Source organism: Pteropus alecto, unplaced genomic scaffold, assembly GCF_000325575.1.
Source record: "Pteropus alecto unplaced genomic scaffold, ASM32557v1 scaffold79, whole genome shotgun sequence".
NCBI lineage: Eukaryota > Metazoa > Chordata > Mammalia > Chiroptera > Pteropodidae > Pteropus > Pteropus alecto.
In genome coordinates, this window is record NW_006494612.1 from 4,484,482 (window position 1) to 4,501,417 (window position 16,936).

The 16,936-nt window shown below is 34.1% G+C and overlaps 1 protein-coding gene across 5 annotated transcripts in view; it reads left to right on the forward strand.

Annotated features, from left to right (window-relative positions):
- Positions 1-16,936, forward strand: part of AFG1L (AFG1 like ATPase) — a 168,560-nt gene that overhangs the window by 108,570 nt on the left and 43,054 nt on the right. For all 5 annotated transcript variants that reach the window (XM_025042398.1, XM_025042401.1, XM_025042400.1 and 2 more), the window contains one exon: positions 10,114-10,196. In XM_025042398.1, the coding sequence (XP_024898166.1) occupies positions 10,114-10,196 (83 nt within the window). The remainder of the gene's footprint in view (positions 1-10,113; positions 10,197-16,936) is intronic.

The window sequence follows — 16,936 nt, forward strand, 5'->3', positions numbered from 1 at the left end:
TTCTCACCAGAAGTAGGAGACACACATGGGAATTTTGTAGATATGGTAGGATGTGAAAACACAAAACGCAATATCCAGAAAATGTTGGCACACAGTATGCTGTAGATACAGATTGCTGATCCTCATGATTGTGTGGCTGACTGGGAGCTGGGGCTCACTGCTGCTACCCAGCATCACAGAAGAATATTGTTCATATATTGCTACCCCAGGAAAAGATCAGAATTTAGAATTTGATGTATGGTTTCTACTGAATGCATATTTCTTTCACACAATAGTAAAGTTGAAAAACTGTAAGTAGAATCATCATAAATCAGGTCCATCTTTAGTCAAATTCAGAAGACTCTAATATTGTAATATCAGGTGATATATTAACCACTTAACTCTAGTATAAAGGTTAAAGGACAAGAGTTTCAAAATACCTATAGCTACAATAATTTGTTAATGAATATGCAATATAAAAATAGGTAAATTTTGACATCAAAAACAAAAAAGGAAGGGGTAGTAAGAGGGTACAGTTTTTAAATGCAGTTGAAGTTGTTATTGTAAAATAAACTGTTTTTGTATTTTATGTAAGCCTCATGGTAACCTCACAGCAAAAACCTAGAGTGGATTCACAAAAGGTAAAGAGAAGGAAATCACAGCATACCACTGTGGAAAATCATCTATCTGTTCGTAAAGAAAAGCAGCAAGAGAGGAAGAAAGGAATGAGAGAATTACAAAACAGCCAGAGAACAGTTAATAAGATGTCATTAGTAGGTCCTTACTATCAATAATTACTGTAAATAAATGGATTAAATTCTCCAATCAAAAGGCATAGGATGTCTGGATGGATTAAAAAAATAAAGACAACTATATGCTGCCTACAAGAGACTCACTTCAGATTTAAGAACACATAGGTTAGAAGTGAAGGAATAGAAAAAGATAATTCCATGCAAATGGAAACCATGAGAGAGCAAGGATAGCTATATATATATTAGACAAAATAGACTTTAAGTCCAAAACTACAACAAGAGGCAAACAGATTATTATATAATGATAAAGGGGTCACTTCATCTAAAGATATAACAATCACAAATATATAAGCACCCAACATCAGAGAACCTGAATATATTAAGCAAATACTAACAGATCCGAAAGGAGAAATAGACAATGCAGTAATAGTAGATTTCAAACAATGGGCACAGGAACTGTATGTCCCAAAGACATACAAATGGCAAGCAGGTACATCAAAAGATGTTCAACATCACTGATCATAAGAGAAAAGCAAATTAAAAACACAATGAGATATCACCTCATATTTGTTAGAATGGCTGCCCATAAAAAAACAAGATTAAGTGTTGGAGAAGATGTAGAAAATAGGAAACTCTTGTACACTGTTGATGGAGCTGTAAATTGGTGCAGTCACTATGAAAAACAGTAAGGAAGTTCCTAAAAAAATTAAAAATAGAACTAGCATATGATCCAGCAATTCTAATTATGAGTATATATCTGCAGGAAATGAAATCACTGTCTCGAAGAGATATCTGCACTCCCATGTTTCTTGAAGCATTATTCACAATATTCAAGACATGGAAACAACCTAAGTGTCATTCTTTTAAATGGCTGGTTTGATTTTTATTTAATTTAATTAATTTATTTATTTTCCCCAATTCACTCATCTTTTTTTTCTTTTTAAAATTTATTTATTTATTTTTTTGTGTGGTGACATTGGTTAACGAAATCCAATAAGTTTCATCTGCACTTTAACAGTAAGGCATATATATATTTACACTGTGTGTTCACCTCCCATAGTTAGATTTCTTTCTGTCACCACATATTTGACCCCCTTTACTCCGTCTACCTCCCCCCACCCCCTACTGGTAACCACTAGTCTATAGTGCTTTGATTTTTAAAATAATCTGCTATTTTTGTATACTTAGGTTTATTCTAGTTTTTTACTTTTCAAATAATGCTTTAAAAAATCTGTCTACAAATGTATTTTAGTCACATGAGTCAATGTTTCTGTAGGATAGACTCCTAGAAATGGAACAAAAGTTCTATGCAATTAAAGCTTTGTTAGCTTTTGTCAAATTACTCTTTACTTGTGTATTAGCTAACATTGAAAATTAAATGGTGAAATTGAATTTACAAATAGCAAGATAATATCTTTTTAAGAAGCCATATTAACCCTTCTAGAACACAGCAGGGTATAAATAAATAAATGACAAGAAATCATGTGGAGTTGAAGTATGATGCTCTGGGAATTTTATTGGATTTTTTTGTACATATTGAGTCAGCAAAGGGTTATTGCTAAATTGTAATTACCAAAATATTTACAGATGGTGGAATTTTTGAACTTTTGTTCTCTTATTCTGAACATAGAAGGTATGTGTCGTGACAAAGAGCCCATGGTCTGCAGTGAAAGAACTTCAGCAATAGTGTTAAGAATTTGCCCACGGTCTGCAGTGAGAGAACTTCAGCAATAGTGTTAAGAATTTTAGGCTGAAAAGGATCATAATTCAATTCCTTTATATTATGGAGGAGAAAACTGGTATCCAGAGAGGTTAAGTAACAAGCTAAAATCACACAGTTAGACAATTAACAGAGGACTTATCAATTCTGAAAAATTTTGTCCATGATTAGGAGCAGAAGAAAATGATAACATGAGGTAAATATCTGAATACTAATCATACTGTCAGAGCTAAAGCTGTATTTTATTCATTATTATATCTCCAGTAACCAGGGAAGTGCCTGGCATGTAGTGCCCAGTATTTGTTAGGTTGAATCAAAATACATATTGAATTTTCAGGGGTCTTGCTAAACCCTAAGTGTACATTTTTGTTATATAAAACAATGTAACATACTTATGAAATATAGGGAACATCTTTAGTATTACCCTGAAAATCAGTATGCAAAAATATTACATTAAGAAGAGTTTCTATGACTGCTGGATACAAGGTCAGTGTTCAAAAATTAATTGTTTCTTTATGCTGTTACACTATTGGTGGGAGTATAAGTTGTATGATCTCCTTGGAAAATGCAGTATTCACTAAAGCTGAGCATACTCTTACCCTCTGGTCCAGCATTTTCTTCTATGTATATATCCAATGAGAACATGTGCACGTGGGCACTAAAAGTCACATGCAAAAGTTTCGTGGCTGCATTATTTGAAAGAGTTAATATCTAGAAACAACCCAAATGTCCATCAATAGTAGAATGAATCAAGAAATTGTAGTGTATTCGCATGGTGGATACGATCAACAAACTGCAACTATATGCAACATGGACGGCTGAATCTCACGAACAGGAAGGAACATGATCATAAAAGAGTACATACCGTATGATTCCCCTTACACAAAGTTCTAAAAACAGGCAAAATTCTATGGTGCTGGAATCAGGATACTGGTTACCTTTGGGGAGGTAGAAGAGAATATACTAGTGAGTATTCAGAGGTGCTAGTGATGTTTTATTTCTTGATTGAGTTGGACATTTATAATTTGTGTACTTTTCTGCCTTTATGTTATATCTAAATTGTAAAAAGCTTAAAATATGCAGAAGTTTATGTATTGAATTTTTATATATCATTGCTTAAGTTTATAAGTTGTACTACATAATTAGTTTAAATGAGACTGAAGCAATTATCTTAGAATATAAAGCTGTTTTAGTGTATATCTGAACGTATACCTGCCTCTCCCAGCCCCTCCACCCCTCAAAAAAAAGACACCCCACCTGGTCTCCCACCCTTTTTTTTGGTTCACTAACTTTCTTTACTTTTTACTTGTCATTTACTTACAGAAGTGTATTCTTAGCAAACGAAATAGTACAGTATGCAATACAGCTTTCCTGTATTTAAATCTAGTTATTTCTCTCATAGAAATTTCAATATATCAAAAAGAATTAAGCTTAGAACTATGTGTATGATATATCTATCACCTCTATATGTATAGGAAAAACTTGAAAGATATAAGCTACAAGCAACCTTTTTTTCTGAGAAGAGGATAGATTTTCTTTTCAACTTTTATTCTTTTAATATTTGAATTTCTTACAATGAGCATAGATCACTTTTTTAGTTTAAAAAACAAATTTTTAGAGCATTAAGTAAAAAGATAGATCTTAGTTATTTAAATATTTTATTTCTTGGAACTAGAAAAAGTCTCAGCCATTTTTTCCTTTTATGCTTACTTATTAAAAATTTATAAAACCAATCAGTTGAATATTGTCAAGAAAAATTTCAATAATTTTGATCCTTTAAATTCCTACTTAATGTAATCACTTCAATAAGACATAAAACTTAAATTATGTCATTTTTTCTCTTTATCCAAATTTTCTATAGTAAGCAATATTACTTTTATAATAAAGGGTATTTAAAGTAGGCAGATATTTTTTAGTTAAATTTATTAGGCTGACATTAGTTAATAAGATTATATAAGTTTTAAGTGTACAATTCTATAATACATCATCTGTATATCGCATTGTGTGCTCACCACCCAAAGTCTAGTCTCCTTCCACCACCATATATTTGACCCTCTGTATCCTCTTTAACCTCTCCCTACTCTCCTTCCCCCCTGCTAATCACCATACAGTTGTCTGTGTCTATGAGGTTTTCTTGTTTGTTTTGTTTCTCCTTTTGTCGCTTTTTGTTTTATATCCAACATATGAATGAAATCATATGTTCCTTGTCCTCTCCCATCTGACTTATTTTGCTTAGCATGATATTCTCAAGATCTGTCTGTGTTGTCACAAATGGCAGTATTTCATTTTACGAGTAATATTCCATTGTATATATGTACCATATCTTCTTTATTAAATCATCCATTGAAGGACACTTAGGTTGTTTCCCTGTCTTGGCTATAGTGAATAATGCTGCAGTAAACACAGGAGTACATAAATCTTTATGTACGAATAAATGTTTTCAAAATTTTCAGGTAGATACCCAAGAAAAGGGATTGCTGGGTCATGTGGTAATTCTAGTCTTAATTTTTTGAGGAACATCCATACTGTTTTCTATAGTGGCTGTATTAGTTTACATTTCCACCAGCAGTGTATGAGGGTTCTTTTTTCTCTACATCCTCTCCAGCACTTGTTATTTCTTGTCTTATTGATAGTAGCCATTCTAACGGGTGAAGTGGTATCTCATTGTGGTTTTGATTTGCATTTCTCTTATAGCTAGTGAAACTGATCATTTTTTCATATATCTGTTAGCTATTTATATGTCTTCTTGAGAAAAGGGTCTGTTTAGGTCTTCTGCCCAGTTTTTAATTGGACTTTTTGTTTTTTTGTTGTTGTTGTTGACTTGTATCAGTTCTTTATGTTTTGGTTATTAGTCCCTTATCAGAAGTATGGTGTGCAGATACCTTCTCCCATTTGTTAGTTGTCTTTTTCTTTTGTTTATGATTTCTTTTGCTGTACAGAGGCATTTTAGTTTGATATAATCCCATTCATTTATTTTTGCTTTTACTTTCTTTGCTTTTAGAGTAAAATTAATAAAATCCTCTCTGAGACCAAGATCCATAATTTAATACCTATGTTTTCTTCTATGTATTTTATTGTGTCAGGTCTTATATTTAGGTCTTCAATCTATTTTGAGTTAATTTTTATGTATGGTATCAAATAGCAGTCTAATTTCATTCTTTTGCCTGTGGCTTTCTAGTTTTCCCAGCACCATTTATTGAAGAAGGTTTCTTTTCTCCATTGTATGCTTTTGTCTCCTTTGTAGAAAATCAGTTGTCCTTATGCATGTGGGTTTATTTCTGGGCCCTCAATTCTATTCCATTGGTCTGTGTGTTTTTCTGCCACTACCATACTGTTTTGATTATTGTAGCTTTGTAGTATAATTTGAAGTCAAGGAGTGTGACGCTTCTGACTTTGTTCTTTTTTTCTCAGGATTACTTTGGCTATTCGGAATCTTTTATGGTTTCATACAATTTTGATGATTTTTTTGTTCTATTTCTTTGAAAAATGCCATTGGGATTTTGTTGGTGATTGCATTAAATCTACATATTGCTTTAGGTAATGTGGTCATTTTTTTTTAATTTAATTTTTTTTCTATTTAACATTTTTTAACATTTTATTTATTTATTTTTTTCCCTCCACCCTCTCCCCTCCCCTCTAGTAACCACTAGTCCATTGTGCATGTCCATGAATCTCTGTTTGTTTGTCCTGTGGTAATGTGGTCATTTTAAGTATGTTAATACTTCTAATCCATGAATATAGAATATCCTTTTTAAAATAATTTCTTTCAGTAATGCTGTTTTCAATATATAGATCCTTCACATTGTTTAAGTTTATTCCTAAGTATTTTATTCTTTTTGTTAACATTGCAAATGGGATTGTTTTTTTCATTTTTTTCCTGAAATTTCATTGTTAGTGTATAGGAACACAATGGATTTTTGTACATTGATTTTGTATCCTATAGCTTTACTGTATTAATTTATTGTTTCTAATAGTTTTTTGGTGGAGCACATCTTTATTATCTCAGTCTTTGCTCACAAGGTTGATATGTTATAGTTTTAAAGAATTTTCTCCACAATGTTTATTCTTTTGTTCCATCTGGGAAGGGCAAAGGCAGAGTAGAAGCCTTGTAAAGTTATTTTGTGAGATGGCTCTTTTTTCTAGTGATATTATTCAGAATTGCTAAAAATACAAATAATAGGTCTTGAGGAAAATGCAAACTGCTGGAACATGGTTCTTTTAGTACTACATTTTTCTTTACAGAGTCGAAGGCCTTTGACTCTTGAATATGTTCCCAGGGGTGTGTTAACCTCCTCCTTTTTCCTCCCCAAACTTCCTAATTGCATTTTTAGATTGAGTAACTGTATTTGTCCTTTGTGTACATAAATATACAAACGATTTTAAAATACAATTTTGTTTGGTGGCTGATTAGTTTTATGCATTTGAATTGGCTGATGATAAGAGGTCACAGGTCTTGTAAACATCCTTGGAAATTAGGAAATTACTTAGCGATCATACCCTTATGACTAAATTCATTCTCAACTTGGAAATATCTTAGCTTTCACCCTCCTCCACCCTCTGCAAAATGTTTTTGAAGAATCTAGCTTAAGAGAATAAAACCTGAAAATTGGAGGTTTATTTTTCTTTAAAAATATAAACTGAGTGTTACTATTTTTCAGACAATTAAGAACTAACACCTAAGGGCTTTGGTTATGGTTCTTTTGCTGTTGATTAGGTATTCCTCGGTGGTGATTAGTGAATGTACAAATGCAATCATTTGGTAGAGCTTAATCACTCATATGAGAGAGAAGTTAGTTACTCAGAAAGTGAAATCGAAGCTTGTATAACTTCCATTAACCTTTTTTTTTAATAGCAAAAAAAAAAAATTTTTTTTAGTAAATTAAGAATACTGAGTTATATAAGATAAATTGTGGTTTAAAAGAAATAGAGAACCTGGGGAAATATGTGAATATATTACTATACTATTTATTATATTGTCTGTGATACAGGTAGCTTATGAATAATTGGCCCTTAACCATACCAGGACAAATTTCCCTCAGAGAAGAGAGTAAGAAGTGTTGCTTAATCAAGAACCTCTCTTGCTTTTTGTACTGAGTGGCCGAGCACCTCCAATTATAGCATGGACAAGGGAGAGGAAGTATCTCTTTTCCCAGGTTTAGTACTTTACTCAAAATTGAGAAGAAAATATAGGGCTATCCCTTTTATTTTTTACAGTCATCTGAGGCAAGGGGAGAGTGGAATACATGTATTTGGGCGATACTGTATTTTTTTCTGATGAAATGGGTTACAGGGCCTGAGTTCTGAGAGTGAAGCCTGGGAAGTGTGTTGGAATGACTTCGAATGATGAACTAGGAATGTCTGTATAGGGAGGCCAACTGGCTGCTCAGGTTAAGCACTGTAGGGAGGCATGACTTTGTTAGGTGAAGGGGTTGCTTTTCACATACATGGTTCAAAAGCTCAGCTTTATAGGTTTCCACAGAGGACCAGCTTCTTCTTGGGGATCATTTTATAGTACTCAAATTCACAATTGCTAATATTTAGTTGACTCCTGAACAACGCAGGTTTAAACTACATGAGTCTACTTATAAGGGGATTTTTTCAATAAATACTATAAATGTATTTTCATTATGATTTTCTTAATAACATTTTCTCTAGCTTACTCTATTATAAAAACATAGCTTATAAAATATGAGTTAATTGACTGTTTATGGTATTGGTAAGGCTTCCAGTCAACAGTAGGTTATTAGTAGTTAAGTTTCTGGGGAGTCAAAAGTTATACATGAATTTTTGACTGTGTGGGGTTTGACACACCTAACTCTTGTTTTGTTCAAGGGTCAATTGTATAAATCAAAATGCTAAACCTATTTCAGCCTTGCAGCCTAGATTTCTGGGTCTTTATTCCTCGGGTGACCAGCTGTCCCAGTTTGTCCAAGACTGTCATGGTGTTAGCACTGAAAGTCCTGCATCCAGAAAAATCTCTCAGTCTTGGGAAAACTCAGTCCTAGGGGGGATGGTTAATCACCCTATTTTACTTCCCTGAGCCTGTAGCAGCTGCAGCCTGGGAGGAGGGGAAATGCATCCTCACTCAGCTATATACTGTCTCCTCCCTGTAGGGCACGTGATAAATAAACAGCCTTCAGCCCAGGCATAGCACTACAACCTGGATGCAGTTTCAAGCAGGAAGAATGTTGGTACATCTCAAGTGCGCCCAGATATTACTGTTCTGGTAATTGCTGCACAATAAATGACTGCAAAATTTCGAGGCTTAAGATAATGTACTTCATTATCTCTCTTGGTTTTTGTGGGTCAGGAATTTGAGAAAGGCTACCTGGTAATTCTGGCCCCCTTAGTACCATAATGGCTATGACTGGAACAATTGAGGACTGGTTAGACACCTCTCTCTTCATGTCATCTCAGGGCCTCTCCAGATTGGCTCTCTCTATGGGCCACTGTAAGCTCTCTCATTACATGATTGCCATCAGGCAGTTCGATACTTACCTGGCAGTGTAGGGTTTTAGAGCAAGTGTCCCAGCCAACAAGTAAGAAGCTACCTTGAGTGTCACTCAGGATATTATTACATAGTATCATTTTCACTATAGTCACAAGACTCGAAGGAGTGAGATATAGACCCCATTTCTTGATGATTGGAGTGCTAATGTCACAACATGTTGGGATGGAGAGACTATTGCAGCCATCTTTGGAAAATAGTCTGCCATAATTACCTTGGCACCCAAATACAATTTTTCATTAATAAAAGTAGTGAAGTTGTTAAAATATAATTTTTTCCTCATGAATTTTCATAAAGCAATTTTCATTTTGCATGAATAACAGATCAGCCTGTAAATGTTACCTGTCTATCTGTCTGTCTGTCTGTCTATCTATCTATCTATCTATCAATATACATCCCCACTCCTCCAGCAAAAAGAAGCCAACTGACCAAGATAGGTGTAGCAAAAGTTCATATACTTCTGTAGTGAGAGTTTTAGGGTATGTGTATGAGCATGCACGTGTGTGTGAATTTCTATGCACGTATGCACCCTGAGTGGGCAATAGAAAGGAAAGAGTAATTGGGAGAAGAGAAGGACATTAATGGCACAGGACAGCTCGGGTTGAAGAGAGGTATTCACATCAGGAAAGAACTTGAAGACACTGATAGCTGGAGAGGGAACTAAGGGACAAAGGGCATTGGCAGTCATTTAGAAGTTAAGGACAGATGTACATATACTATCACTTTAGAATGATTACCTTATTTAAAATGTTGATACAGATGTTCTGGTCCAACTCTCTTAAACTGTCTCTCCCACTGTGATACTTAAGCCCCATGAATTATTCTTTCTGATTGCCTCCAACTTCTTACTTCCTGGTAATAGAAATTAGGATTTTAACAAAATGTAGAGCAGTTATATGGGGAATTTGCTGACAGAATTGTTTTAGCAAATTTTCAGGAAGACATGCTTCAAATCTTTTAAACTGATTTTTTTTGGCTCATTAGATATTTAATATTCGACTTTTATGATTCTTACGTGAGCTCTAGTGTTTTGTCCTAAACTCATTATATTATTTTATTGAGAAAATTTCAAAAATTAAAAATAGGATACCAGAAAGGTTATAATTGTAAGCCAACACTTGTTTAAAAAGGTATTTTATGTGTTTGGATTGTAGGAGTACTGTAATACAGTCCAGCTAGACTCTGGGGTAGATTACCGGAAAAGGAGACTTCCTGCTGCAGGAAAACTCTACTACCTGTAAGTTTTTCTTTTTAATTTGGTTTTCTAAGATTGCTGTCTAATAGTTAATCAGGAAAAGATGAAAAAAAAAAAAAGCAGGGTAATTATTAGAACATGAAAGGCTAGTTTTGAAGCCTGTGGTTTTTAAAATACAAAATGTTATAATATTAACTTCTTTAAACTATGTTTTTTTGCCATCCACATTTGCATGATTTATAATGTGTGATTGGATGAAACCCTAATTAGTTTTTTGGGGAGGAGTGATGACAGATGGTTAGAAAGTAATGAGTATCCTCTTATAAGACACTCTAGTATTAAGAGAATATCTTCATTGTGCTAAAGTAATTAGTTATTTGTGGACATCTTCTGAAAAATGTGCCATTTCTGTACCCCGAAAATTGTTTTCTCTTTTTCAGACAATCTGTTTGTATTTATCATTGTTGACTGACTTCCGTTCATAACTATGTAAAATATATGTATACAAGTACAAGTGGGTACATTTTGTCTTTTAAAAAAATTTTTTTTGATGTAAGTATAGTTGATATACATTCTTATATTGGTTATATTAGTTTTAGGTGTACAATATAGTGATTCACCATTTTTATACCTTACAATGTGATCACCCCAGTAATTCTAGTGATCATCTGTCACAGTACAAGCATAACAATATTATTGATTATATTCCACTTCCTCTCTTTTTCTTTTAAAAACAAAAACTCTCCTGAATAGGTCCAATTTATAATGAATGTCTTCAGCACATGCAGTTAGTGCTGAAAAACAAATATAGTTTGTTTTAAAATGTTATTTGTGAGAACCTGAAAAGGAAAAAGTGCTTTACAAATGTAAACTGTTGTTTAGTGCGTGCTGCCAGTGTTTGGCACAGAGTGGTTTTCCAGTAAATAGAACTGTCTAAGGGCTAATTGTGATTTAACTCAAAGGCATGTTTCTGCTAATTTAAATTTTGATGATAACGTGCATATGAGAGGTTCAGAAAAGTTCTCGTCTCTGCCACCTTGTAAGCAGAAGTACTTTACTGTTTTTGAAGCAGAAATTAGCTAGAAAAATCACATAATTAAAATTGCATCCTTTACACTGTACCAAGGGGACTATTTCCATTTATTATTCAGATTCTGATGATTATTTATAGGAGGTTCTTCATCTACCCTTAAGTACTTTGTCTTTAAAGTACTTTATAATTTAAAAAAATTCTTATAGCACTTTTTTTCTGCTTTAACTTAGACTTTTTCTCCCCCAGTTTCTTTCATGTTTGTGTTTTCTGGACTTTTTATTTTCCTGATATTCACAAACTTTCCCTGATTCTTTGCTACCTATTTACTGATATTCCAGATGTATGGTATTTAGAAATTAAATTATTATTATTCTCCTTATTCTTTAAAGAAGGTAATCCTTGTTCCCTTTTTCTCACAAAACATATCTGTATATGGAAGAATTAAAACATTTTCTAATGGGAAGTTCCTTAAATAAAGATGGTAATGTGGGTTTAAATCATATTTGTTTTGTAGTGCTAGAGAGGTCTCAGTGGAATTTACAGGAGGTGGAAAGACTGTTTCTGCTTGGAGCATGCATAGCCATTTTCTCTCTGACCAATCTTGGGTTACTTCTTCCTCTTCCTTCTAAAAGTAATGCAGTTCTAATGCAATAAAACTAAAACACGCACATAGGAGGAAAACAGAATCTAACAACATCTCAGACAGAGTCCGGAAAACAAAAGATGCCATGAAGCTCTGGAACCCCTTTCTTAAAACATATATAACTTCATTTAATCCTCAAGGAAGGTAGATTTGGTCATGAATTTAATATGGCTTTACCATAGTTTGGTAACCAAGGAGAGCCTGGGGACACACTTCAGTCAGTCAGAAGGTAAAGCAGATGTGTGTCCCTAAGGAGAGTTAGGAATTAAAATAATCTCAGAAGTGTGAGAATAATATTAAGTACCAAGACGGGGTGCTAGGGATATAATTTATAGTTTCACATGAGCCGTAGGGTACAATTCTTTTAAGGCAGAGTAAAAGACAATGCCCTGGGGTCATATTAACATTTCTGATTTAATTAGATTTCTTTTTATCTTATAGGAGAACATTAATTTTCCCCCATAACAGTGGGGGAAATTTAATGTGCTATGCTGTATGTTGCCCTGTTAAAGCATGTGTTTATTTTGTTACCCTCTATTTAAACATCTGGAATTGGTTCCTGAAAATCCAGTCCAGTCTACCCCCTTGTCGATTTCACTAGAATCCCAGCTGGCTAAAAACAAAAACAAAATTTCTAACTCCCTTCCAAGGGGCACCAGGCACTATCTCAGAATTTGATATAAGCAGAATCCCATATATGATCTTTAACTAAATAGAAATATTCATTAACTCAATATTTTATTAGTCTAACTTTTGAAAAGCCATTAAAAAATGTCCCCAAATATAATCCAAATAATATCAAGAATTATTAGATTTTAAAAACTACCCTAAAAATTAACATGGAATATTTTCTATGGTTTATAATATTGTCTGGTTCACATAAGACATAATTTATACAAGGTATTGTATGTTTGTATGTAATTTACTTCATTTGTAGTTTTATATCACATTGAATTTAGAAATCTTACAGTACCTTTATAATAAGTTCCAGGTGTTTTTAGCCTATCCCAAGAAGTTGTCAAACTAATATGAAACAAACTCAGAGAATTGAAAGTTACAAGTTACAAGCCACAGAGAGCGTGTGTGCCAGATACCCAACCTTTTGCATAAATTAAAATATCCGATGGTTGTCCAGTTTTTCTTTTTGCTGTAACAGCATGGTTTCCCCAGAAGTGAGCACAAAGTTATTTTCCTCCTGGTTGCTGAGTGCATTGGGCTCAATAAGATCCCCATGTCTGGAATATAGTTTGCCTAAATCCAAACAAGTCAGCCAAGTATTAGGCTTGGACCAGTTATTTATTTTGTGTTGCCTGGTGTTTGCCAAGAGTAGCCCCATCTCATGCCTTCCAGAGAATTAAACTGCTTCAGATTAGCTCTCTGCTTGGGAGCAGGTGACACTAGAGGTTATTATCTTATATACGCACTGAGCAGCTCTTCTCAGACAGGAAATAGCACTACTGAGGCATATGTGGGATGTGCCCCAGGCCATTTTACTGTCACTTCTGTGAATGGTTATGGTTTCTGTGCGAGAGGAGGTCAGATCACCTTGGACTCACCCTCCATTTCTGTCTCTTTTCCTTTTTCATTCACAAGTTGAATCATACAGCTTCTTTCTACTAAGTTTATTGAAGGAACTGCATATTGTTCCTATGCAAACACCCTATCTCCATTATACTCACCTAAAAACACCCCACCTTCAACATAGAAGCCATGGCCTCAGTCGAAGATTTTAAACTGACCCAAAAGAGAGAGGGGGAGGTGTTGGACCTGGAATTCAATTTTACCTTGCTTATGAGTTAATCAGTTTACCTGTTATTATTTTATGGATGCTGGCAGAAGACACAAGAGACCTGAGTTAGAAACAAAGGATTTTATTATTCTTGGCACAGAGAGCATGTTGTGTTAGTTCCCTCCTTACCCCATAGTCCCATTGGGAAGGGGATTGAGTTTTGCCAAGGGTCCAGATGGATGCTTGCATAGGCAGTGAATTGTATTATAGGACAGGAACTCTGAGTTTGGGGAATATACTATTTTAAGGCAGAAGTAAGCAAGCCTTCTTTTTGTCTCAAGGTATACATTGACTTATCCCTCAAAGTTTCTCACTGCAAATACAACCTTGAGAAATGGTTAGGGCGTTGCATTCTTGGCATACTCAGCAAGATATATAGGTGAGTGAGAGACTCATGGAGGGCCATTTCTCCCAACAGGGGACATTTACCAGGCTTTTAACTTTAAAGAAGCCAGGCTTTCTCCTTTTGTTTCATTTGGCTCCTATCCACCAAAGTCATCCAATAAAGTTATATCTGAACATGTAATTCAGTTATTTAATACTTCAATTAAGTTGTTTCAAGACCATTTCAATTTTATGTATATGTAGACTATGGACCATACTGAAAATGATGAAAAATATGTTACAACTTTTTCAGACACAGTCCCAACATTCACGTATTTTTACCTGTCTAATATAGTACATCCTTTTATCCATCTTTTGAACAGATTTAAAAAGAAGTTTTTCCTTAAATACTTTTATCAGCAGAAGTTTCATGTATCAAGTACTCTTAATCTTCTACTTGGGAAATTCATTTCTGAAACTGTATCTTTGAACACTATCAAAAATAAAAAAGTTTATTGGCCAAAATCACGCAGCTTCAAGGTTATTGCTCTGTTTTAGAAGGTCTGTGAAAACAAAGACTGGAGCTCATATAAGTTAAAACATACTTCCCCACAGTCAGTAACTTCTTGTTTCTTGTTTGTGGTATTCCCTATACACACACTTCCACCCTCAGCTGAGAGAAACAGATCAATGAAAATTTAAGACATTTCTTAGTTCGATTGTTACACCTTCTCATATCTAAACTTTGGCAGAGATCTGTCGTCTGCCTGGAAAGTTGCCACCCTCTGGTTCAGTAGTCACTAGGACATCGCCATCCCCCATCATTACCATTCCAGGTGTTTGTGCCCAGACATTGAAATCTGTAGTTTCAGTCTTAGTTTTTTGTTTTGTTTTGTTTTGTTTTGTTTTTACCAGAGTACCAGCCCCATCATTTCCTCTTTCAATTCCCACTGAAGAACTTCTAAAACAACTACCAATAGAAGCAACATGAAAATTGTTAAGTCTAGCCCCCGTAATTTTAGACTGTAATTTGTTTCGGTTCCATGTACTAGACTGTCTAGTCCCCTAGCAGGTGGTATACATACCCCATTGAAGCAGTTTATTTCTCATCTATAACAAAGTTTTTATAAACTTATGCTAAATATTGGCCTGCTATGCTCCTTTTCCCTTCAGTTCCATGAATTCTCTCATGTATCTTTTACATCATATCATTCCAATTTCTGACACTAGTTTGCATAGTGTCACAATGGAGCAGTGATGGTATTGAAAGGAAAATACACAGTTGAAGAATATACAATTTATTTAGCAGCATAGGATGCAGAGACATATCCATGTAGAAGCAGTTGCACAAAACAGAAGACAAAATAGCATATTCTCATTTGAAGTTCTAAATTTTTCTGGCCTATGAAGGTCCATTAGCTTTCTGTTTTCTATTTCATTGAATTCTTCACACTTCTTATTATTTACTTTCTTCTGCTTAGTTTGGATTAAATTTGCTCTTTTTCTGGTTTTTTAAAGATAGAAACCTAAGTCTTTGATTTTTAAAAAAATTTTCTGCTCCCCTTACATAAACATTTTAATGCTATAAATTTTCTTCTAAGTACTACTTTAAGTGCGTCTCATACATTTTAATATGTCATGCTTTCTCTTGCGATTTGTTTTTTGACCCATGGGTTATTTAGAAGTGTGTTGTTCAGCTTCCAAACATTTGCTGATTTTTCTATACCTCTTTCTGTTCCTGATTCCCAAATTTAAATTCATTATGGCCTAAGAACCTATATAGTATGGTTTGAATCTTCTAAATTTATTGAGACTTGTTTTATGGCCCGGAATATGATGTATCTTGGAACATGTTTCTTGTGTGTTTTGAAAGGATGTGTATTCTGCTGTTGTCGATAGGGTGTTCTTAAATGTCATTTGGGTCAAGTTGGTTGATAACGTTATTCAAGTTGCTTGTACCCTTACTGATTTTTTCCCCTGATTTCTCTATCAATTATTGAGAGAGGTGTTGAAATTTTCAATTATAATTATGGATTTATCTATTTTTCTCTCTGTGTAGCTCTCTTTTTAGTATTCTACCTCGCAAATCCTAGCTCCAAGGGCCTCCCCAAATTCTGAATTTTGTTTTCTGAACTCACAGAGACCATTCGGGATCTGGCTGAGTTTCCTATTCTGAAGCCTGGAAACTCTTGCCAAGTAGGAAATAGGGGCTCACCTCATTTGTTTCCCTTCCTTCGAAGATCACTGTCCTGTGCTTTCTGTTACCAGTCTCTTAAAGCCATTGTTTCATATACTTTAGACACTATGTAGTTTTAAAAAGGAGAGTAAATCTAGGCCCTGCTACTTCATCATTGCCAAAAGTAGAAGTCTCCAATCCATTATCCTGAAAACGGGTAAATGAAAGAAAAGAATCAAGTGTTTTTCCTGTCTGTTTTAAAAAACCTGATCCTCAGTATAACAAAAAATAGTTGATGGCAGAATCTTATCTTTATAGAAATTTTCTAGATAACAAACAAATGAAAAAAGGAGAGAAGTAAAATAGATTTAGAATATCCCCATTTTGCAAAACTTTCATAATTTGGATATAATGATCTTAAGTTCTACAATATTTGCTATAGAAATGGAACCTGAATTTGATCAATTTACAGGCAATATTAAGGGCAATGGTATATGTTAAATGACATCATGGGAGTATATTCATCAAAATGTAGACTGTAGAGTTTTTAAAATTACATAAATAAATTGCTTCTTCAATAAATAAGTAAGAAAAAATAGAGGGAAAGATGGAGAGGGAGCCTGTACTTTAAAAGAGACTTAAAGAACGTATCAACCAATTGCAGTATATGGAACTTATTTGTATCCCGAATCAGACAGACTATAAGAACAGAAACAAAAACAAAACAAAATAAAAACTATGGGACAGTCAGAGAAATGAAAACACTAATTGGATATGTCATGATATTGGAAAATTATTGCTAACTTTGTTAGGTGTG